Here is a 24758-nt window from a genome sequence, read left to right as displayed (position 1 = left end):
AGTCAGGTCATAAATTCTGTCACATGTTTAATGTAAAATAATTGAAACAAGTTTATTCATTATGTAACCATTCATACCAAAATGAACTTAACAAAACATAGATTCTTATGACACTAAAGCTTATTCAAAATGGCCTCCGTGATTTTGAATACAGGCCTTCAATCTGCGCGGCCAGTCGTCTATCGCAGCACGAACGAGGTCCATGTCAATATCGGCGGCTGCCTTAATCAAGGATGTCTTGAGTGACTCCAAATTGGTATGAGGCTTTGAGCACGCCTTTTCCTCCAAGTGTTGCCATATCTTGTAATCTAACGGATTCAAATCTGGACTGGAGGAGGGCAAGTCTTCGTGCCGGATGAAGTCGGTTTCACGCGCCGCCAGCCAGTCTTGTGTGCTCTTCGCTCTATGAGCTGGCGCCGAATCTTGTTGTAATACCCAGTGCCTGTTATTGAACATGGTATGAGAAACAGGTTCCACAAGGTTCGTCAGGACTGTATTTTGATACACAACTGCATTCGTTTTTACACCTTTCTCACAAAAATGTACCTCTGTTAAGCCCCAATAAGAAACTCCCAACCATACCATGAGCGAGGATGGAAAATGACCTCGTTGGACACGCGGAATACGATTGCTCGCTTCTTCACTACTGTGTGCGTACACCTTATCATTTTGTTTGTTGTAGCTCTCTTCTACGGTAAAAATTTTTTTATCCGAAAAAAGAATTTCCCGATATTTTTTTCCCGCGTACCGCTTCAACAAAGCGCGGCATCTCTTCAGTCTCAGGTCCTTAGACGAGCATTCAAACGATGTCCTGTTTTTCTTGAGACCTTAGAACTTGTATCTCAAGGTGGGTGGCACATTTATGCTGTAGATGTCTATGGGCTCCAGTAACCACTTAAAACCAGGTGGGATGTGAATTCGTCCACCCATCTAAGCAATAAAAAAAAGTACATTCCATAGGAAATATTTCCAATTGAATTTTATTCCGACCATTAAAACGTAATGTAAGCCCGCGGCCGAGTGTTCGTTGAAAGAACCCTTTGCATTTTTTTTTCTGTTTCACCACGTTCGTAACTACCCTTTGACAGCTTTTAGGGTACTGCAAATGAATTAGTGTCACCGAATATGTTTACGTACCTCGTTTTTAATGGAAAATATAGACAGGGGTTTGTTTATTTAATCGTTAATAGTATCTGTCAGGTCTTTAAATAGTACAAGTGGATGACGGTTTTTTTTTTTGTTGTTGATAAATTGTGTTTTTTAGACATAATATTTAAATACGAATTACATATTGATAAAATGATGAAATATGAATAATATTTTTCGACTTTACCGACAGAATAATAATAAAATATGAACTGGTTACTTAAAGAAAAAAAATCAAAATTATCGATAAAGTTGATTATATAAAACACGAATAAAACAACATTTTCTGAATATAAATCGTAGCTAGATCGATTTATCGCCCTCGAAATCCCCTGTATACTAAATTTTATGAAAATCGTTGGAGCCGTTTCCGAGATTCTAATTATATATATTTATTTATTTCTTTATATACAAGAATTGCTCGTTTAAAGATATAAGACTAAAATAAAGATTTTTTTTTCTGTGTAACGTTCATTGACTTCTAAAGTTCTGATTCTATTTAATGCAAGTCTTAGTAAATTTGAAAAGGTTAGTTTTTTATTTAGTATCACGTATAAGCGAAGTTTAAAGAAAACGGTAAATCTTATTCTAGAGGCCACGACGACGTCAGACTCGCGGAACCAAGAATCATTGAAACAGAAACATTAGAACCAGTGTCTAAAGATGGGTGGTGGGAATTAGATTGTTAAAGTCTAGCTTGTCTAACCATACAAGTGATAAACAAAAGAAATATTGATTTTCTAAAGCGCTCTGCATGGAATAGAGTCATGCACACATAATAACTGAACCTGAGAGCTTTTTTTCACTAAGACCCTTTTGCGGAACGAGTCGCTTGCAAGCGGATTATTGAACGCTTTCAAAGGAAAATTGAATTATTCCTTTTCCTCTGTTAACTCAGTAGGTTCTTTGTATTATTACGTTTTCATATTTGATTTTATTAAGAAAGAAAATATATACGAGATAAGCAAATTTATTAGGTAAGCTATTTACTTATAAGTAACGTAGGTCAGATACTTTTTTGGTTTAAAACTTATGCAAGTCCAGCCTCTTCTAGCGATGTCCCCTGCCCGCTGAGTTCCTCGCCGGATCTTCTCAGTGGGTCGCGTTTCCGATCCGGTGGTAGATTCTGCGAAGCACGGCTCTTGCTAGGGCTCGCGTTAGCAACGTCGTCAGGATTGAGCCCCGTGAGCTCACCTACTAATTACGGTTACACTGAAATAGCCTCTCAAGGCTATCAGCTTAGGTAGGAAAAAAAAAGATGACTAATTCCCCGAGCAGTACTTTTTGTCTTCCCACTTTTGCCGTAATCCCGTAGGATCTGATTCCAACTTACTCTTTTTTTTCCACAAGCCTACTATGCATTCAAAATATGGCCTTTATTCAAGAGTCATTGAGAGTCATTATTCAACGTGGCTGGCAGCCAATCATGTGTTTGTGGAGGGCGGTAACCGTTTAATCATGTGGAACGCGAGCTTGCCTGACCATCTAAAGGTAATCGATAATAGGCAAATAACGCACGGCCAACCAATGTAGACACATTAACCTATTATTATTGTATAAGTTTCACATATGCACTAGATAACATGTACACGTTCTGTTTAGTCGGTTGAGTAAGTTTGATTAAAATCCTATTTATGTTATAAATGAGAAACTTTGTCAGAATGGATGGATGCTTCGATTGCTTGAGGAAAAACTGCACAATGTCATAGTTTATAGTACATACATCATATAATCATAAGTTATAATATAATACGATGAAAATCGCATAGGTGGTGCGTGGGTAGTTTAAAGAATTAAATTTTTTTTTGTACTGCTAGCTACATTCACAAAACACCTGATCGAGTATCGCTAGAAAAATATTAAGATGTCGAAGAAGCCACAATTATTAACACCATCGTCAGACATCGTAGGGGCGAATAGGGTGATCGAACTAAGAGAAATATTGAGTACATCAATCACGTGTCTTAGAACAATTTAGAAATCTTCTCTTGACGTTAGCAAACGAAAACGAATGCCAGTTCTTAGGACGGAGGCACCGCTCTTCAAGAACATAGATTATACACTTAATATATGTTCAAGAAGGCTGGTTGGTAAGTGTGATGGGGTCTACGCGCCTCCATCGGCTAGGCTCTGTCGTAGCACGAAGTTAGCCGAGTTCCGACGATACCGCAATCGTGCTGCCACTTCTCGGGAATCGTGCTGCGTTTCTTTTAGCTACTAAACTAATGATCGTCTTCGACAAATAAAATAATTTTGTGTTAATGATTATTTTTTTGTTTCAGGTAAGAGCTGGTTATTACCTGCTTGGCATGCTAAGTAAACGAGTGACATTCTCACTGCCTCGGTAAGAAATAAATTCTTAACAACACCGTGGACGTCTTGGTGGTGGGAATGTGTGTATGTATGTCACAAATTATCTGATAACATTCAATATAAGTGTTAGGTTACATACAGATTGATTAAAATATGTTACGGCTCATTGACTTGAAACTTTTACGGTAAGAAATTCAAGGAAAGTTTTTGTTATACTACCGTCAACGCACGACCGTTGATGTGTAGTCTAATTATATAGAAGTATTGCGTACATAAAAGAGTACTACCGTAGTGTGTATCGTTTTTAGTATCGTTGTCTACTTAGTCGCAGCGGAACGTGGTTGGATTCATTAGTAATCTTTAAAAAAATGAATGACTTTGTGTTTGTTTGTTATTAACGCGCCATTCGATCGAATTGAACCATAATACGATTCTCCGCTGAAAGCTATGTTTCGGGAAAGGTATTTAAACATGATTCTCACGGATGTTGGCACTGAATTAGCTCTATTCTTTTATGGTTGATTCTGGCTTGTCATTGAGTTTGTCGTTTGAGGCCGACTGTCATAAGACATAAGACCCACAGAATTCAGCGCAACCAAGTGAAAGTCATGGACTATTAAATTTGTGCATTGCGAAAAATACTCTAGCGGATTATAACTAAATGGTTTTAGAACAATTTCACGCGTTTTCAATTTCATACGGCTTATAATCTGTAATGAAACTTTGACAAGTTAATTTAGTAGCCATTACATTGGATCATGCAATTCCACCATTTCGTAATGACCAGTCGCTACGTAATAATTAAACCATTGGATGCCGATTTTATATTTGGAATTTGAAATTTTCTGGCCACGTCAGTCTTCTATTTGAAAACCAAATTTATACGAACACATTTTTAATTAAATGATACCAAAAAAATTTAGTTTTGGCGGGAAAGCAAGGAGTAACTTTATGTGAATTGTTATATTCATTTAGTATTTCCCCAGGCTTAAGCATATCAAAATCGCTGGACGTGGCTTTTCGGGTTTTTTACCAAAGCCCATTGAAATATAACTAAATTCTAATCATTGTACTTAAAGACTATTCTATGTATTTAGTCTCATCACATTTTATCTCAATCAATTTATCAAACGTTTATAATGCTCCTAATCTAATCTTTCTAATCTTGTATTGTTTTGCTTTGCAAAAATAACTTTTATACGAAGTTACCTGTGTTTTTCTTTTCTTGTAGTTTCAACCTTTAGACTATTAGAGAATCTTTAAAACCGTCGCCCCAAAACATATTAGAATGAACTTAAATTTGGAGTACTTATATCGAAAAATTTATATCTAAAATGGTATCAACGATAGCCTCCCGTCGCGGATATTACTTTTCATTGTATCGCTCCAATATTGCACGTTCAGTTTCGCAACGTTGAAATTCGGATTGTTCTAGAAAACGTTTTCTCGATTTATAGTCACAATTTGAAGGATATCGGGGTTTGCTTTTTGTTAGTACGCAAATCGAACTCATGGTTGTGGCGTTAAGTGGTTACCGAAAACAAATGATGGTTACATCGTGGATGACATCGTCCATATTGAATAATATTCGAATACGGGCTATTATAGGCTTTAATGTGTTATGAATAAAACTCACGATCCTTTTCGTCACAGCGTCGATAAGTCGTTTTGATTTTGAATCAATTACTCTCCAATGTTTACTTTTAATTTCATAACTGTAAATATGTACATTTAAATGGTATACCGTAAGAGAGAGAACTAAAAGATATGTTTGCAGTTTCTCGCAAATTAAACAAGGATACAAAATTATAGTTACGATAGTGTTAGATAATTATAATTACTTTTTTTTTTTATTGCTTAGATGTGTGGACGCGCTCACAGCCTACCTGGTGTTAAGTGGTTACTGGAGCCCATAGACATCTACAGCGTAAATGCGCCACACAACTTGAGATATAAGTTCTAAGGTCTCAGTATAGTTACAACGGCTACCCCACCCTTCAAACCGAAACGCATTACTGCTTCACGGCAGAAATAGTCGGGGCGGTGGTACCTACCCGTGCGGACTCACAAGAGGTCCTACCACCAGTAAAAAATATCGATAAATTATAAAAATCATTAATTGGTCACACAAAGCACAAGCGGCGTACATCGCTTTCGCTTCGTTCGCTTTAGTGTCGTTGTGAAAAATGCAATAGAAGTGAACTGGAATTTTTAAAATATGCCAATTTTGTGTTTTTGAAGCTTTTGCATAGCTTCTATCGCGGGCTTTAGCGTGGCGACCGAATCAAGAAATTCCGTAACGAAAATAAAACCTAACACCCCGCTCCGCCTACCATATAGCTCGCGTTCAACACATTCACACGTTGCGCTTGTGTAGTGTTTGTGAATAAGCGCGCGGCGTGAGGCCGCACTGCAAGCGCATCAAGAAAAGTCTGCCCATCTCTTTGTCCCGCGGTCTAGCTTATGAGTGTGAAGGGGACAGTTAATGTTTTGCTTTTGTTAATATAAATAAATATAGCGTGGTCTTGTTTTGTTATTGTTTTAATAATAAATTATAATTGCATAAGTTGATAAAAAATGCTATGCAATAGCTTTACCACGGCAGTCCAAGAGTACCACACGTTCTTTTTTTCCTACCTAAGCTGATGGTCTAGACTTCTAGAGAGACCATATCATCGTCACCTTAACTAGTAGGTGTGCTCACGGGGCTCAAACCTGAGTGCGAAGAGAACTTCATTTTTATAATAAATCCCCAGACTCCAGTTCACGCTTGCAAGACAATAAGACGTATCAGTTTTTAAGTTTAATTAAATGATCTTATGCAAAAGTTTCATAAAAATCCATTTAATTGTTACGTCACGATGTTCGACGTAATATCTCTTCGGCATCCAGTATTGTATAACACAAGCTTTTGTATTCGTGTTATTTGCGTTCGCCCTCAAAGAGACTGAAGTATTTGATACAGTTAATGTATAAATACAATGTAAATGTTTTACAATTCACCAATGCAAGGCAATCGTTAAACCAATTTAAAAAAAAAACACAGGTAACATTAATAACGTCAAAATATTGCTGAATTCAATTGTAACTTTCATGATTTCAATGCGACCGGTTTCGATACGAACGTAATGGTCGCAATTCCAGACAATTTCCACTCAAAAAATTTCATAAAGTGTCTTTAATAAATTCTATAAAGTGACAATTTAAAGAAGAAAAAATAATCACAATACCTTTATATATTGTCGATAAACAAGACGCCGTCAATTACCAAACTTTAGTGAGGGGAAAAGCTGTCGATGAAATCGGGTGACATGGTAGTATTGTATTGTAAGTAAATAAATCTTATATTATGAAATGAAACAAAAATAATGGTTTTTTTCTCTTTGTTTGAAAGTCTCAAATTGGGTGCCTTGTGGGATTTTTTTTCTCCTACCGGTAGGGCAATATGATAGTTTTTTTATACACATTGTTACTGTATTTTCTTTCAGTAGTGAACATAATTTAAACAATACACACTATTATTTAACGGTTAGGTACTTACTTAATTTATAATTATCTAGTTATTTTCAAATTTAATTAGTTCCCAATATTTCAGCGCGTTGCAAGCTCCATGATCACGTATGAAAACCAGTCGACTCATGATGATGTGAAGATTGTGGCAATGACTCCGTTAAAAATTAGTGTAATGTTTAATGTAGATAGCCGCGAAAGTTTTAAAACGTTTTTTGTTGTTGTTTTATTGCCCTTGTAGACAGACGAGCATACGGCCCACCTGATGGTGAGTGGTTACCGTCGCCCATGGACTTCAGCAATGCCAGGGGCAGAGCCAAGCCGCTGCCTACAGTTCCATATAAATAAAATCGTTTGTATGGTTTGACCCTGCGCTTATTTCTATCGTTATATTATTTACGACAACAAAGAGTTCGACGTACGAATTAGCCTGTAAACACAACCCATTGATTTTCTCCCCGGATCTTCTTAGTGGATCTTCTTTATTCCAATCCGGTAGTTGATTCATCGAAGCACAGCTTTTGCTATGATCAGTGTTAGTTATTCTCTCAGCTTGAGTCCCTGAGCTCACCTACCGGTCCGTGACTATTTGGAATAGTCCATCAGACTACTAAGTTTTTTTTATTGCTTACATGGGTGGAAGAGCTCACAGCCCACCTGGTGCCAAGTGGTTACTGGAGCCCATAGACATCTACAACGTAAATGCACCACCCACCTTGAGATGTAAGTTCTAAGATCTTAGTATAGTTACAACGGCTGCCCCACCCTTCAAACCGAAACACATTACTACTTTACGGCAAAAATAGGCAGGGCGGTGGTACCTACCCGTGCGGACTGACAAGAGGTCCTACCACCGTACAGCCGTTGTAACTATACTTGAGACCTTAGAACTTATATCTCAAGATGGGTGGCGCATTTATGTCGTAGATGTCTATGGGCTCCAGTAACCACTTAACACCAGGTGGGTCGTGAGCTCGTCCACCCATCTAAGCAATAAAATAAATCTAAAGCGGATTTCGTTATACATAACAATTACTTACCTATTATTACCCATGGGTACAATTCTTTCAACAAGTTACATCAATGTGATGCAAGCGCTAAAAGAATATAACAGTACAGTTTACGTCACTAACTCTTTACGCTTATTTGCAAGCTTTCATATTATAACAATATTTTTTTATGGAAAATTATAAATAATTACTCTTATCTTGTTTGTTTTTTTTGACTGAAAATCACTTCAAAATCAAATGATAATAAAAAAATACTTGTGCACGCACTGGCTTCTTATCATTCGTTAAATCGAAACACCTACGTATTATTTATGTTGCTTTAATAAGTCAACTGCAAGTATGAGTGCACAGCGCTCTCTGACCTCCCCATCAATTCACTTCTTGAACGTTTTAGATCATAAAACGCTCGACGCACACATAAAGACCTATAATATAGGTCGACTACCAAGAATTGTGTAATCTGCTTTTATTACTGGTCCTGTGGACACTAAACGGCATGCTAGATTTATTTTAGAACACAATATTCGTCTGTAAGGATAAGACAGAAAGGAATAGAATTTCTTGTGGCTTGCGTGGGCGCTTAAACCCACATAAATATTATTGATATTTGTTATCCTCGTGAAGATCAGAGACGTCAGAGCAAGAATATCATCCCTTGAAAATTGTAGAGTCGATTTTAATTGAAAAGAAGTGTAATTTCATTAGTATACAAAAATTATGACCGTGAAGTCCCCGAAGAATCTATATATTAATACGTGAAGCAAAAACTTTGTATCCCTTTTTACTAAAATTGCGCGGACGGAGGAGTATGAAATTTTCCACACTTATAGAGTATATAGAGAAGAAGTGCACAATACTAATATTTTTTTAAAATAATGCATAAAAGATACATTAAACCAATAAAGAAAACATTACACACACTACATACCATGTATTTGACGCACACACGCATGCATACTATTTATTGTCAAACTTTTTTCTTGACGTCTGTTGTCAAATTGAGAATAGATTAAATATTATTTGTCTTTGTTAATATTTTTTATAGTGTAGTCTTGGCGAAATTTATGATTATAGAAGTATAAAATACAATCATAACAGTGTACAAACTTACAATTCCAATTAATTATAGTCGAACTTCGACTACTGCGGGACCTCTAGTTATAGTAAAAGTACCAAATTGACATTATAAAATTACATTATTATATTTTGCATTACACACAGGGAGTCTACAGGGAATGAACTTAATGAATTGGCACGTATGTAGGTACGTAATTATGTTTAGCTTATTAATTAAATTTGCACTATTTTCTGTTTACTTCAATTATAATTGTTTTTTGGAACGGTTCCCTAGCGCGCAATGTATGCTATCTACCAAGTCCCAAAAATAACAAACGTGTACATGAGGTTTGATTGGTAGAAATACGTGTTACTTGTAAAATAAGTCGTGTTTGTTTGTATGTTACGCACTTGTGTACCCTATATAATGTGACCTTATTTTCAAGCGCTACGAATTTCCGGCATATTTTAGGCTTATCTAGGCGAAAGAAAAATTTTTTTTTGTTGAATGTTTTTATTTATTTATTGCTTAGATAGATGGACGAGCTCACAGCCCACCTGGTTTTAAGTGGTTACTGGAGCCCATAGACATCTAAAACGTAAATGCACCACCCACCTTGAGATATAAGTTCTAAAGACCTCAGTATAGTTACAACGGCTGCCCTACCCTTCAGACCCTTCTGTTATTTCGATATCAGAGAGAGAGAACCAGTGGCCAGTTTCTAAATATACAATCACCACTTGTCTCGTCAGCGTTAATGAATTATGTGAAAATCCGAATTTAAAACAAAGATTTTAAATAATAGATATGAAAACTACCCATTTTAAAAACTATCATAATTCAATATTATTATTATATGTAAGATTGCAATATACAAAAACGTCCATTATGATGGATGAAAACTCATAACATAAAAAATGTAAAAGTGAACTGTTAATGTATTTTTAATAAAACTTTGCAAAGATAATATTTTCGATGAAAAGAAAAACGAATAATGATGATGAACTAAATCAATATATGTCCTTGACATCTAATTGATATCGATCATATATATGTATCGATATAATTTATTTTCCTGCCTATTCTAGTAACCTTGAGGGCTATTCTAGATTTGCCGATTTGGAGGATATATCGAAAACAAGTCGATTTGAGAATTACCTTCTCTGTATTGGAGTCGGTTAAAATTATCGATATGAAATGTCACAGCACCAAACATTTCGTAACGTACACACTCGCGATAAGTTAGCACAGCATCCGCCCGCCCACACGAGTGGGTTTACATAATAACAAGATCAAATGATATCCACCTAAGTATGTATGTATTGATCGACTTTATCGATAAATATTTTTAGTAACGTACAAGTGAAAGACGGGGATGGAGTACATAGGTAGTAATTAAAATAGGCTCCTTTTTTTCTCACTGGTTAATCTGGTTGACTTCGGCGATGCCAAAAGCACAGCTAAGCTGCTGACTTGAGGGGCAGGGTGATTGATGGAAGAGATGTGTTCCGCACTAAACGCTTCACTTTCCCTTTGCCTTTTTTTTATTTTTTTGCTTAGATGGGTGGACGAGCTCACAGCCCACCTGATGTTAAGTGGTTACTGGAGCCCATAGACATCCACAACGTAAATGCGCCACCCACCTTGATATATAAGTTCTAAGGTCTCAAGTATAGTTACAACGGCTGCCCCACCCTTCAAACCGAAACGCATTACTGCTTCACGGCAGAAATAGGCAGGGCGGTGGTACCCACCCGCGCGGACTCACAAGAGGTTCTACCACCAGTAATTACGCAAATTATAATTTTGCGGATTTCATTTTTATTACACGATGTTATTCCTTCACCGTGGAAATCAATCGTGAACATTTGTTGAGTACGTATTTTATTAGAAAAATTTGGTACCCGCCTGAGGGATTAGAACACCGGGGCATCGCTCAACACGAATGCACCGGACGTCTTATCCGTTGGGCCACGACGACCTCGACTATATATTTTTATATGCATATATTTACGTTTATGTATTTATTTGAGTACGAGTATTTGTATCTGTAAATATTATGTATGTTTAAGTAATATCACTATCACATTACACCTACCAAGGTTCATCTCTGCACTCCCCTAAGGTAGACTGTCAGAGAATGCCTATGGCATTAGGTCCGCCTTTATACTGTCAAGTATAGAAAGTGATAAATAAATAAATAAAGTTTGCACATTTTTGTAAGTTTTTACTGCTGACCGTAGTAAACTTTCAAGGCGACTAGAATATTTCAAATCAGTCAAGAAAACAGCTACACAAGAACAAATACCAAGACTCCCACAAGACTTAGAATAATTCGCAACTAGAGGTCCCGCAGTAGTCGAAATTCGACTATTATTAATTGGAATTGTAAGTTTGTACACTATTATGATTGTATTTTATACTTCTATAATCACAAATTTCGCCGAGGCTACACTATAAAAAAATATGAATAAAGACAAACAATATTTAATCTATTCTCAATTTGACAACAGACGTCAAGAACAAAAGTTTGACAATAAATATTATGCATGCGTGTGTGCGTCAAATACATGGTATGTAGTGTGTGTAATGTTTTCTTTATTGATTTAATGTATCTTTAAGGCATTATTTAAAAAAAATATTAGCATTGTGCACTTCTTCTCGATATTCTCTATAAGTGTGGAAAATTTCATACTCCTCCGTCCGCGCAATTTTCGTAAAAACGGATACAAAGTTTTTGCTTCACGTATTTATTATAATTCGCATTTCTACAAACATCTTTTCATCTGCTCTGTGGGTGTCATAAAACATTTGACGTCGTATTATTTGGGCGGTTTTGTCACAACACATAAGAGTGTTATAATAAACATTGTTCGGAGCTATATAGTCTTATCTCAAAGGACGGCTTAGTAGGCGTGTACGAGGATCTATCTTACGTCATCACACTTAGAGCAACGAATCTCTCAGAATGCCTTTTTTCTCTACTACCTATGCTGATAGCCTTGAGAGGCTATTTCAGCTTCGCCCTAACTTGTAGGTGAGCTCACGGGGCTCAAACCGGAGTGCTGCTAACACTGGCCCTAGCAAGAGCAGTGCTTCACAGAATCTACCACCGGATCGGAAACGCGACCCACTGAAAAGATCCGGCGAGAAACTCAGTGGGCCAGAATACCTATAATTTAATAAACTAAAGGCATAACACAACATTATGTCAAAACACTGCACTAGGCACTGAGCCGGCTAGCGCGGTAAATGGAAATATCTAATTTGATCCCCCTAACAGTGTATGAACACTGAACCCTCCATTATACCGAAAGAGCTCACCGCCAAAGGAAAACACGAGGCTATGAAGATACAGTAACGAACGTAAAGCATCCTGTTGTTGTTAACATCTCCTGTTTTTCTTTAGTATTCTTACATGTATTGAGGTGTTCAATTAGCACTCCTGATAAAAAGATACCTAATTGTCGTAACCTAAATCTAGTCACGTCTATCGTCGGGCTTATGAGAGGACATCTCTTACAGACAAACACTCAGAACAAACAATGTTTCTTAATTTTATATGTCCACGAATTAGGTCGGCGCGATATGGTCCATCCATGGCATCATATCCACGCTGTAGTTTTAATGGCTTTTAATATTACAAAATTACAGGCTTCGGCTTAGCTAATAGCTATAAGTGTCAATTTTGATAACGAAACTCTACTACCCAGTCATGATCCGGAAACCGATATTATAGGTCAAAGAAGCCGGAGTCGCATACTCATATATTCTAATTAATAATAGGCATAAGAAATATTTACTTCGTATCACGTGTTTTCGTGTCAAACATAAGTTTAATGCCATTCGTGGTGCACATCACACTGTTCACTATCTACGTATGACACATGGTGCCCACAAACCCACAGCTTATGTAGGATGCTATCTAACCGTTTTGCACAATGCAGGCGTGGGAGGAAAGCGAGGGGAACACGTGAATATGCAACTCTATAACTTTGTATGATTTATCGTGTATACATTGTTGTTATTATGATTAGGTGCATTCGATAGATTACCGGGGGAGCTTTGCAGTTTCGCTCGCAGTATTACATTTTAAAATAATAGAACACATGCCATTTTTTCGAGATCAAAAGTAGCGATCGCCTTGGGGCCATATTGATTTAAAAAAAAAAACATATCTATCTATGCTTCGTAACAGAGGGACAAAATAACAAATTAAAATACACGAACATTTGTGAACAGGAAGGGTTGACATAAATACTACACTAAATAAAAAACTAAAGAATAAACAAACAAACAAACACTACTACTAAACAAAAAAAATATTAGAAACAAATTTAAATTTAAAAGTAAACACTAAACAAAGTTGCTAGTCTGCCTACAAGGGCATTAAAAAAAAAACTAAACGGTAGGCAGCGGCTTAGCTCTGCTTCTGAAATTGTTGAAGTCCCAGGGCGACGGTATCCTTTCACCATCAGGCGGGCCGTGTGCTCGTCTGCCTGCAAAGGCAATAAAAAAAAAAGTTTAGATTAAACAGATAGATAGCATAAGTATAGATTACCGTTTGCGATATTAGCAACACTGAATTCTGTTTTGTGTTATTTTACGTTCGGTGATTTGTTTGTTATTCGTTTCTTTTTTCTCAGTATCTTGTGAGTCTTCATCACTAAACTCACTAAAAAGAGTACTTTCTGTCAAGAAACACTCCAAAGTAGGAAAGTTAGATGAGAAATTCCATGAATCAGATGAATCTAAAGTCAAAGAAACCTTACTGAGTAGTTCTAGGCTTTGCATGAAACCCTAACCTCATTTTTTTAGATTATATACTTTAGACCCAAATAATTTTTACCTTAAATTTTTATTGAACTACTAACACCAAATACAGACTTATTCCGATTTAATTTTTGGCTCAAGCCTTTGAATTCCGTAATTTTAAAATCGACCTTATAAAGTTTTCAAACAAACTGCACGTAATCAAAACAAACAACGGTTTTTCTTTAAAGGCGAACAGTAGTGCTTACATCGACACGATGTGTCAGCGCGGCAGATGTTTAACAAAGCTACTGAGTTTTTGTTTTTAATAAAAATTGACACAACACTGGCAGCTCGCCAGTCGTGCGATAGGCACGGTCATAGATTACGTAATGGTTTGTAGATGTGGCAAATCGAAGTAGCGCAGCGGGACGCTTATTACAGAACGAAGTGGGTTCTTTGCGAAAATGCATTTTGGAAGAAACAAAAACTTAAAAAATTAGTTTTCTTGATTTATAAACCTGAAGTTCTTTAAGCTTCCGCGCATTTACAGGCAAGTTTATTTTATTTTATTTATTATTGCTTAGATGGGTGGACGAGCTCACAATCCACCTGGTGTTAAGTGGTTACTGGAGCCCATAGACATCTAAAACGTAAATGCGCCACCCACCTTGAGATATAAGTTGTAAGGTCTCAAGTATAGTTACAGTAAAGTGCCCAAATTAGTATTAGTATCGAGTGATGTGACTATGTTGGGGTACAAATCCTACGTCAGGTACGGGTTCTTAGTAAACACGTACATATTTTATACCTCGTAATGACGATCGACTTCCACGATGAAAGATTAATATCGTGGAAGTCATAAGGTAAACGTCACTACACTGGGGAAACACCAAGATAGTATTTTTAAATCGAAAGAATTTAATTACTAATATAATGTTCCGAGTAAAATGTGTTTTTATTGTCTTCGATAAGTACGACCGTTGTTCATAAATCAGCTATGATGTCAGGGGCCGCTTTCTACTTATTACACTTTGTGCACCCAGCTCTAAAAGGAACATAGCGCTCAGGAAATACCGTGGAGGGAAAATTATACCAGAGTTGGATGGCACTGGACAAGAAAGGTCTGCAGAAACGCATACTGGTGCAATGCAATGCAATGCAATGATTATTCTTGTCGAGGGTTAGTAATGCGATGGTAGAAGAAATAAGTTGATGGGATCACTTCAAATAATAGTACCAATGGAACCCATGATACAGAACACTGAGAGAACCTAAGTCTGCGGGAGCCACATGACCCGTGAACGTGACCCGTATTTTACTGGTGCTAGGACCTCTTGTGAGTCCGCGCGGGTAGGTACCACCACCCTGCCTATTTCTGCCGTAAAGCAGTAATGCGTTTCGGTTTGAAGGGTGGGGCAGCCGTTGTAACTATAATGAGATCTTAGAACTTATATCTCAAGGTGGGTGGCGCATTTACGTTGTAGATGTCCATGGGCTCCAGTAACCACTTTACACCAGGTGGGCTGTGAGCTCGTCCACCGACCTAAGCAATAAAAATAAAAAAAGAATTATTCAAAATGATTGAAAATACGAACGGTCTTTTTCTGACTTCATTAAATGAAAGAAGCTGCTACTGGAGAAGTTATCTGAAATCAATACCTGATCACTCAGAGCCTTTAATTGACGCGACTTGGATTACTCTCATTTCTAGAATTTTCTTTCTCTCTCACCTATGACTTAATTTATTGTTTTACTTTCTTATTAAGTTAAATTTATATAATCATAAATTATTTTGTGGCGTTGCGATTCAATTTATAACAATAAATTTGCTTCGATAATTGACTCGACAAATTGTTAGACGTAAAATTTAAAATAAAAAATAACATAAACAGAAGTAATAACGGTTAGAACAGTTGTTACTTTGTAAAATTACTACGTTGAAAATATATTGCTATGTTATTATATTTGTGAAAGTCACCAACCTTGTCCGATTGAGTCCTAGAAAATCTTGAGTTATGTGAGAATGTTTGCGTGATGAAGTTGGAATGTATTGTATCTATTGTATACAGCTATAAATTATATATTAGTTAATCTCCCAATTTAATCGTGCATATTTTTATTGATACATTTTATTAATTGTCCTTGAAATGTGGTGGTGTTGGGATTTATTAGGTCAGTATTACATTTCTAATAGTAACAGTATAGTAATATGACAGAGTATTTTGTATGTTTATTCCATAGAGCCAATATAAATATAGATAAGTCTTTTTGAATTTGAATATGTGAAAATTTGAATGCGTGAATTTTTTTATAAATATTTTCTCACATAAATAAATTCCGTCCTTTCGTCGTGGCCTAAAAGATAAGACGCTCGGTGCATTCGTGTCGAGCGATGCAATGGTGTTCGAATCCCGCAGGCGGGTACCAATTTTTCCAATGAAATATTTAAAAAATGTTCACGATTGACTTCCATGGTGAAGGGATACGAGGGCTGCACTAAAAGTATCGGGAATGGAATATTTCCACTGTTCCTGTCATATTAAAATCTTTTTAATTGAAAACTCCTTGGTTTTAAAAATCGAATACCATTTATTTATTTAAAAAAAGATTCTCGGTCTTGTCACGAGGTTTTGTCAAACTTGTTTAGTCGTTGAGAAAATGGAATTGTCTCGAGAAAATTCAAGAGCGATGATTTATTATGACTTTCGAAGTGGTTTAACACAAAAACTGTGTTGACCGGATGATTTCTGCATTTGGTTATGAAGCCCCATCCAAAACCACAATTTATCGCTGGTTTGCTAAGTTTCAACGTGGACGTGTCAAGCTCAGTGATGATCTCCGTCAAGGTCGTCCAAAAACTGCAGTCACCCAAAAAAACGTTGATGCTGTGCGTAAGCTGATTGAGGAAGATCGACATGTGACATACCGCGAAATTTAGGCAACTTTAGACATTGGCATGAGTTAAATACAAATAATCTTGCATGAACAATTAGGTGTAAAAAAGTTGTTTTCCCGATGGATACCGCATGCGCTCTGTGAAGAGCAAAAAGCGGCTCGCGTTACTTGGAGCGTCAGAACTCTCGAAAGATTCCACGCAGGATCCTCAAATGCTGTATACAACATTGTATCAGGTGACGAATCCTGGATATACGCGTACGAACCCGAAACAAAAAACCAGTCACGAGTTTGGGTGTTCGAAAATGAGTTAAAGCCAACAAAAATTGTTCGTTCACGGAGTGTTGCAAAAAAAATGGTGGCCACGTTTGTCTCTAAAACCGGCCATGTTACGACTACTCCTCTTGAGGGACAAAGAACGGTTAATGCAGAATGGTATGTAAGCATTTGTTTGCCACAGGTCGTTTCTGAACTCCGTAAAGAGAACTGCAACCACCGCATCATCCTCCATCACGACAATGCGAGTTCTCACACCGCGCACAGAACAAAAGAGTTTTTAGAGCAAGAAAATATAGAATTATTAGATCATCCGCCGTACAGCCCCTACCTAAGCCCTAATGATTTCTATACTTTCCCTAAAATAAAGAATAAATTGCGTGGACAGAGATTTTCATCACCTGAAGAAGCTGTGGATGCCTACAAAACGGCCATTTTGGAGACCCCAACTTCCGAATGGAATGGTTGATTCAATGATTGGTTCCATCGTATGGAAAAATGTGTCAAATTTCGCGGAGAATACTTCGAAAAGCAATAAATACATTTTTAAATAGTAATGTTGTGTCACTTCGTTAATTCCCGAAATTTTCAGTGCCGCCTAGGTAACATCGAGTAATAAAAATCAAACCTACAAATTTGTAATTTGCGTAATTACTGGTGGTAGGACCTCTTGTGTGTCCGCACGGGTAGATGCCACCACCCTGTCTCTTTCTGCAGTGAAGCAGTAATATGCGTTTCGGTTTGAAGGGCGGGGTAGCCGTTCTACTGTTAAAAGTCAGGCTTTAAAACTCATGTCTCAAGGTGGCGGAATTTACGTTGTAGATGTCTATGGGCTCCGGTTACCGTTTAACATCAGGTGGGACGTGAGCTCGTCCACCCATCTAAGCTATAGACGATGTTTCACATGACAGATTATGTATTGTGTATAATGTATTGCCTTTATAGGCGGACGAGTCGTACTCTTGGTGGAATTGCCATCCTTGCTGACGCAAATCGCAACCCACCCGTAAAAATGAAATGAAGTTATAAATTACAACAACGTCTCATCTATACTTGTTTAATCTATGCACACGCGTCGGTTATTGAACTCCCAGCTAGAATATCTAATAAACGATAGTACGCAGATTAACACTTTTAAGTGTTACACGGGGTCTAAGATGCCCCATCAGTATCTCTCTGGGGGGCTTAGATTTTTTTTAGATTCACTATAAAAGTGACAACAAGGTCATCAAGAACAGTTTTTTTTTGTATGTAACATTTCAAATAAACATACATCCCGTTTGCACTGTACCTTTTCATTCGAACAACTGTTGTTATACTTTTTGAACTAATCTATCTATTACTTTTATGAATTACTAGTGAAACCTGGCAACACTACTTTGACTATTGCACGAAACATTCGACATATATTAACACTAAGCCTACTGGTAGTTCTTATATACCTATTCCGATCGCGTTCAATCAAAGTGATAGGTAATTAAAAAACTTATCGAATTTATTATCTAATAAAGGTAATTTTGCTTGGAGAAGGGAACAAAATAACTAGAAGTAAAGAGTGAAGAAAATATTAAAAACAAATTCTGAGAATCGTCTTAGAATAGTTTGGAAAAGGGTATCATTATAGCAAATTTTAAAATTTTACAAAAGTTTGAATAGGTACGGTCACTTTGACCCGTACGTACGTATTTGGTATGTTTATCGTTAAAAAAAAATCTCATAAAAACCCAGTCTTTACGATTAAGAACGAAGGTTAAATAAACCTAAAGATAAAATATACTAGAGGTCCCGCAGTAGTCGAATGTCGACTATAATTAATTGGAATTGAAGTTTGTACACTATTATTATTGTATTTTATACTTCTATACTCACAAATTTCGCCAAGACTACACTATAAAAAATATTAATATAATTTTATTATATTAATTTAAGACAAACAATATTTAATCTATTCTCAATTTAACCACAGACGTCAAGAACAAAAGTTTGACAATAAATAGGGTGCATGCGTGTGTGTCAAATCCATGGTATGTAGTGTGTGTAATGTTTTCTTTATTGATTTAATGTATCTTTTATGCATTATTTTTAAAAAAAAATTAGCATTGTGCACTTCTTCTCTATATTCTCTATAAGTGTGGAAAATTTCATACTCCTCCGTCCGCGCAATTTTCGAAAAAAGGGATACAAAGTTTTTGCTTCACGTATTAATATATAGATTTTCTCCATTTTCAAAGACCTCAGTTTTCTTTTGAGCTTAAGTTACATTAGAATCTATCACGGGAACTAACGCTTCAGGCGATATCCGAAACACCACTTTTACTAATGTAGACAGAAGCTATAGGTACGTTTTTAACATTTTTCTACTGAAATGAACTTTCTAAACTGTCCTAGAAAACGAATAAAACTTAGTAGCCTTAAAATTTGGTATGCACAAAACGGCCATTGTATTTGAATTACGGAACCCTCCAAGTTCCTTTGATGTAGGTAAAACACACATTGTCGATTTACAAATAATAATGAATATTCATTGTTTCCAGTGTAATTTCATTACTAATCAGTTTCTTTCTCTCAATAAGCGATTGGCATTCATTGCAATGGCTGAATATTCATTATATCAGGGTTTTCCAATAAATTGTCGTCTTCGGATTCTCCCTCGAAAATTCACACCAAACACATATTACTATATTGGAATAATTTTCCTCACTACGTCAGAAATGTCCATCAGATTTCTAAAATTAGTTTTACATTTTCATAGTCATTATCATCCATTATCGAAATGTATCCTATTATAGGTGCTTAAGTTGACATGTCAAAGAGGAAACTATTGTACGTTGATGATTAGTGTTGGCAACACTGGAAATTGCGACCGAATTGCATACTATAGTCGGATTTTTAATTAGACGAAGCCAGCTGACAGTAGCTAATGTCACTTTGTGAAATAATGTTGCTATATTTAAAGTAATAGTGATGCGTTCAGTTCTCGTTCAATCACATAAATGAACAATGAGTGTGAAGAGTTAATCATTAATTTCAAACTATAAAAGAATATTATTTATATTTTACAATAAAATTGTATTAAAGTGATCCAATATAATAATATGTTACTAGTAGTATGTAACTACAATCAGTTTTTTTTATTTTCATTACCTATGTACCTATAATTGTTATATTTTATACATCTATAGTTTCAACTATATGATGCATTGGAAATAGGACAGTCTTACAAGCTTCCTCGCAATGTTTTTCTTAATGTTTAAAACACTCGGTATTCAGTACAGGTAGATACCATAGGAACATAATGTTTCGTCGAAAACTCGTTGGTATGTACAAAGCACGGCTAAAATTCGAACCCCGTGCCCGATATCGGCAGTTCGGCACACTAACTATTCACTAGACAATCGAGGCAATTTCATTAATTCAGGAGTTTTTTCAATTGTTCACTTTGTCACAACACTATTTTTATTTCATCAAAAACTGACAACACAGTAAACGTCAGTTTACTTCGTCTAATAAAAAATCCGACTATAGGTCGCCATTCGTTCAAAATCTGCATGTTTGCATTTATTCATATTTATGAGTCGTGGCCATTAAAATTATTTTTCGGGTTCGATTTTTGTTACACTATATTATTCTTTCGCTCTCGAAGTGCTTGAGAAACAATTGCTCGCGGAGTGTGCATCTACGTATTTGGGGTTTGATGGAGGGGACCCGATGCCCCTTATCGATTGTGCGAATTGATTTCAGCATCATCTCATTTCTTCTTCTTCGTCGCTTTCTTCATTGCTGAAGGTCGTGTCCCTGAAACTTGACCGTGGCCTGTCTCGTGAGCTGTTTCCATCTCGTCCGGTCCTCAGCTTCTCGAATGGCGGTTGCGACTGGCAGCCCAGTTAGGGCGGTTATTTGATCACACCAACGGCTAGGTAATCGGACGCGGGGTCTCTTTCCTTCTACTTTGCCCGTCACAATCACTTTGTCCAAGTTATCTGACTGTCGACGGGCAATATGACCGAAGTAGCTGAGGTCCTCTGGTAACAGATTGTTGAGAGCCATAGTAAGGCATAAAATATTTTCCATAGGTAGCGGACGTAATACCGGACCATCCCAGAACATCCCTTCGCAATCTCCACAAAAAAGAAAACTCTTGTATCTCGGATCTTAACTAACGGGTTTCAATCATATTTCAAGAATCGTGTTATATATTATTATAACTTACGAAGAATTTTAGTTAGAAAAGAACATCGGTCAACTACCCAATAACATTGGATTATCCAGGCCATATTTCAAATGAAAACGCTTGGTTACTTTCGCGGAAGAAATAGATCGCATCACGCTCTTCTAACCCGTTTTTAATTTATTATTGTTAAGATGAGAGGACGAACTCCCACCTGGTATTAAGTAGTAACCGGAACCCATAGATGTCAACAAAATCCCACCTTTAAACATGAGTTCTATGTCTCAGTTTCATAATGCAACTGTTGGCCTGCCCCTCAAACCGAAATGCATTAATTACATCTTCACGACAGGAACAGACATGGTTAGGGTACCTGCCCTTGCTGCCTTAAAAGACGCTCTACAACCAGTGTACTTATTTCGAGTTTTTTTAACTTCTCGATCGCGTAAAAGTTAACCCAAATTTGTATGGAGTTCGAACAACGCCTCTAGCGGCTAACGTAGGAACGCTTTCAACTCCATACAAATTTGAGTTAACTTTAACGCGATCGCGAAGTTAAAAAACTTTCACTAAGCACACAGTTGCCCAGATCAATGTGCAATTAATAAACCGGCGTCATTGTATATAACACATACGAAACTAATCGACAATTCGTATTGTTAGAGATCCAGTTACTACATTGCCGTGTATGGATAAGGTTGCTATTTAATTAAATGCGATTCATTATTATAACACGGACAGTTTAGTTAGATGTATCTGTGTGTTGAACACTGAACTAATTGATATATTATAACAAAAAAAAGATTGTTCACATTTTAGTCTTTAACTTGGCCATTTCACAAATACTTTTCCTGATTTTCCACCCCAAAGCCTATTTATAGCTAATATAACGGTACAAGGAATTAAATTGACAAAACCTACTTATAAAACAATAATTTATTGTTGTTGGCGTACAAAAACAGTCTCGCACTGTCCTCGATTGAGTATTATTTCCGTGTAATAAATTGCTTACTAAATATTTATATGCTTGTATGATATTATTTTATAAAGAGCTTTGACACTTTTGTCTAGGATTATTATTATTATACAAAAATCACAATAAAAACGTAATGTCACTATTCAAGTACTTGTGTTTCGTTTTAAAACGGTATATTTACAAAATTTCAAAATGGCGTAGATAAGCGAGGTCAAAAAGACATTAGAGGAACAGCAAAGCAAAAAAAAAACAATAAATGATAACTTGATAATTACGTAATATAATCCAGTTATTGCTATTATTTATAGCCTCGATATCATGACTGTTGAACTGAACTTTGTTTACTACCAATCGTAAGGTTCGATTTTAATCAGCCAAGGTGAGAACCACGGAGGAACACCTTAAATATTACCGTAGGCAGCCATTTGCATATAAATATTATAGAAACAAAAATAACAAAATAATTACACAACACGGTCTGCCTTCGCTTTGAGTAAATCTATAAGCAATGACAAGTCATATATTTCCATAAAACAACATATTGATCAATTCACATCAAGTTAAAATGTTTCGGCTGCACCCATCAAGCGCCTACGGATTCCTTAAGTGCCTACGTTTCCGAAGAGATTGACCTTTCACAAATACTATTCGAGTTTAGATAAATAGTTTGCAAATCGTCCTTGACAATTGCGATATGATTGCTCAGTGTGTCAGCAAAGTAAGTCAATTTTGCTAATCGACTTACTTTCGACAGCTGTCTTTGTCCGACAACAGCTTACTGTGCAACGGTGTGAGCGGCCGAGAAGATGGACGCGAATAATGCGTGTGCGCGGTTAGAAGTCTCCAGTCAGTCTCGGAGAGTTGCGCGGGAGGCGTGCTTCGCGCGTTCGTTGCGTTCGAAATTTGAACTAACGGATCGGCGATTTTTTTTTTTTTTTATAATTCGAGAAGTTTTTCGATGAGTTCACCTGTGATTGTGTTATATTCTTAAATCCTGAGACGTTCGTAAAAGTGTTTTTTTTGTTAGCAATAATCGTGTTTAAAATTCGAAATTAAGTGCGTTAAAAGTGTATATGTATACAATTAATATTACAATTGTCCGAATTAAATTTGACTAATATAAATTTCGTGATTATGAAATTCTCAGAATAACCGACACCCAACATTCTAACCGCCGGGTGAATGTGGATTCTCTACGCACTTTTATTTAGAACATAGTTTACGAGTGTTTTGATCCGACGGACGTATAATAAATGGGAAAACGTTTTATTATTGGATTTTCGAATAGTAATTGCCATTATATATCTTCTTTCCTTACTCCAGATACTATGTTGTATCAGATATAAAGAAAATAAATTTAACATTAAATGTAAAGAGTTGATTCATATCACCGAACAACTAACATAGTAGAGCCAGCACAGACTAACGATAAGTGACAAGGGCTACACAGATTATGTAGAAAGGTTCATTTGTAATTATGCTAAACTATAGACATATAGTATGTTAATACTATATATTGATGTAGTTGTTTATTTTTTTGGCAATACAGTTCAGTAATTCGTTGTAAAATTGAACTGGAACTCAAGCCGGGTAATATAGTGACAACTATACAACTACGGACTGACGATTTGGATGTATTAGGTACGAATAGGAATAGGTAGGAATAAGAGACTTATTTATAAAATAATGCCTTAAGTGTGTAATCCCCTTACATACTTGTTATGTCTCTATCTCTTTCTAACATCCGATTAGGTTTAAAGTTTTGAAGGTGGCTGTCTGTGCGAAATACTCTGGTGTACTTAGCAACGTGTGTTAATAAAATCGACTATATAGAATTAACCATAAAGTAGGATCTTGTCTGACTATTAGAAATATTCGAAGTGGCTGTGGACAGTGCCCGTTTTTTTCGGGACTGGTAGGGTAGTTCGGGACTGAAGGTTATTATGTGTCCGCACAGACAGATACCACCGTTTTGAACATTTCTCTTGCGAAGCAGTCGTACTTTGCTTGAAGGGCGGCCCACTGAGCTTATCACCGATCCGGTGGTAGATTCTGCGAAGCCTGCTTTGGCTATAGCTAGTGTTAGCAAATTCTCTCAGGTTGAGCCCGTGAGCTCACCTACCCGTACGCGCGTAACTGAAATAGCCCCTTAGGCTACCAGTGAATAGGCAGAAAAAAAAATTGAAAGGCGTGACAGTCGTTACATTTTAAACTTGGAACTCGTGTCTCTAAGTGGGTGGCGAAATTCACTTTGTCATATCTATTGGCTCTGGTAACCACTGAACACCAGATGGGTATTTATTTATTTATTATTTATTAATACTTTGTTTCGGTTTTTTTTTTAAACCATAAAATTTTGTTAGTAATAATTAGTTATAATCTATGTTAGTAACTTAAAAAAATCTAACACATAACTATCATTATATACATTTTATACCATAACATTTTTTTTATTATTTTTTTCTCCTACCAAGTGCCTACTATTGATCAGCAGTCCCTCGATATTGCTCGATATGATTTTCTAAAGGCTGTTGCCACTGTCACGGACTCGACGCAATAACGATGCGTATTGACCTCGTCCAATGCAATACAACAAATTAATCTAAAAATTCTCAAAGCGCTAACATTTAAATCTAAAAACGTTTACTTATG

At 36.4% G+C, this 24758-nt stretch overlaps 1 protein-coding gene across 5 annotated transcripts in view; it reads left to right on the top strand.

Annotated features, from left to right (window-relative positions):
- Nucleotides 1-24758, top strand: part of LOC101745942 (focal adhesion kinase 1) — a 203192-nt gene that overhangs the window by 76199 nt on the left and 102235 nt on the right. The window contains exon 3 of one of the 5 annotated variants that reach the window (XM_038018046.2): nucleotides 3429-3490. The exons of 2 other annotated variants lie outside the window; for them this stretch is intronic. In XM_038018046.2, coding sequence (XP_037873974.1) covers nucleotides 3456-3490 — 35 coding nt within the window. In that variant the 5' untranslated portion in view covers nucleotides 3429-3455. Of the gene's footprint in view, nucleotides 1-3428; nucleotides 3491-22929; nucleotides 23394-24758 lie in introns of those variants that run through there. 2 more of the 5 variants (XM_062674322.1, XM_038018043.2) reach the window with 2 other exon arrangements.

The sequence above is a fragment of the Bombyx mori genome, chromosome 20 (assembly GCF_030269925.1).
Source record: "Bombyx mori chromosome 20, ASM3026992v2".
NCBI classification, from domain to species: Eukaryota; Metazoa; Arthropoda; class Insecta; order Lepidoptera; family Bombycidae; genus Bombyx; species Bombyx mori.
The sequence above is the reverse complement of the archived record's forward strand: the minus strand, read 5'-3'. Positions and strand labels throughout refer to the sequence as shown.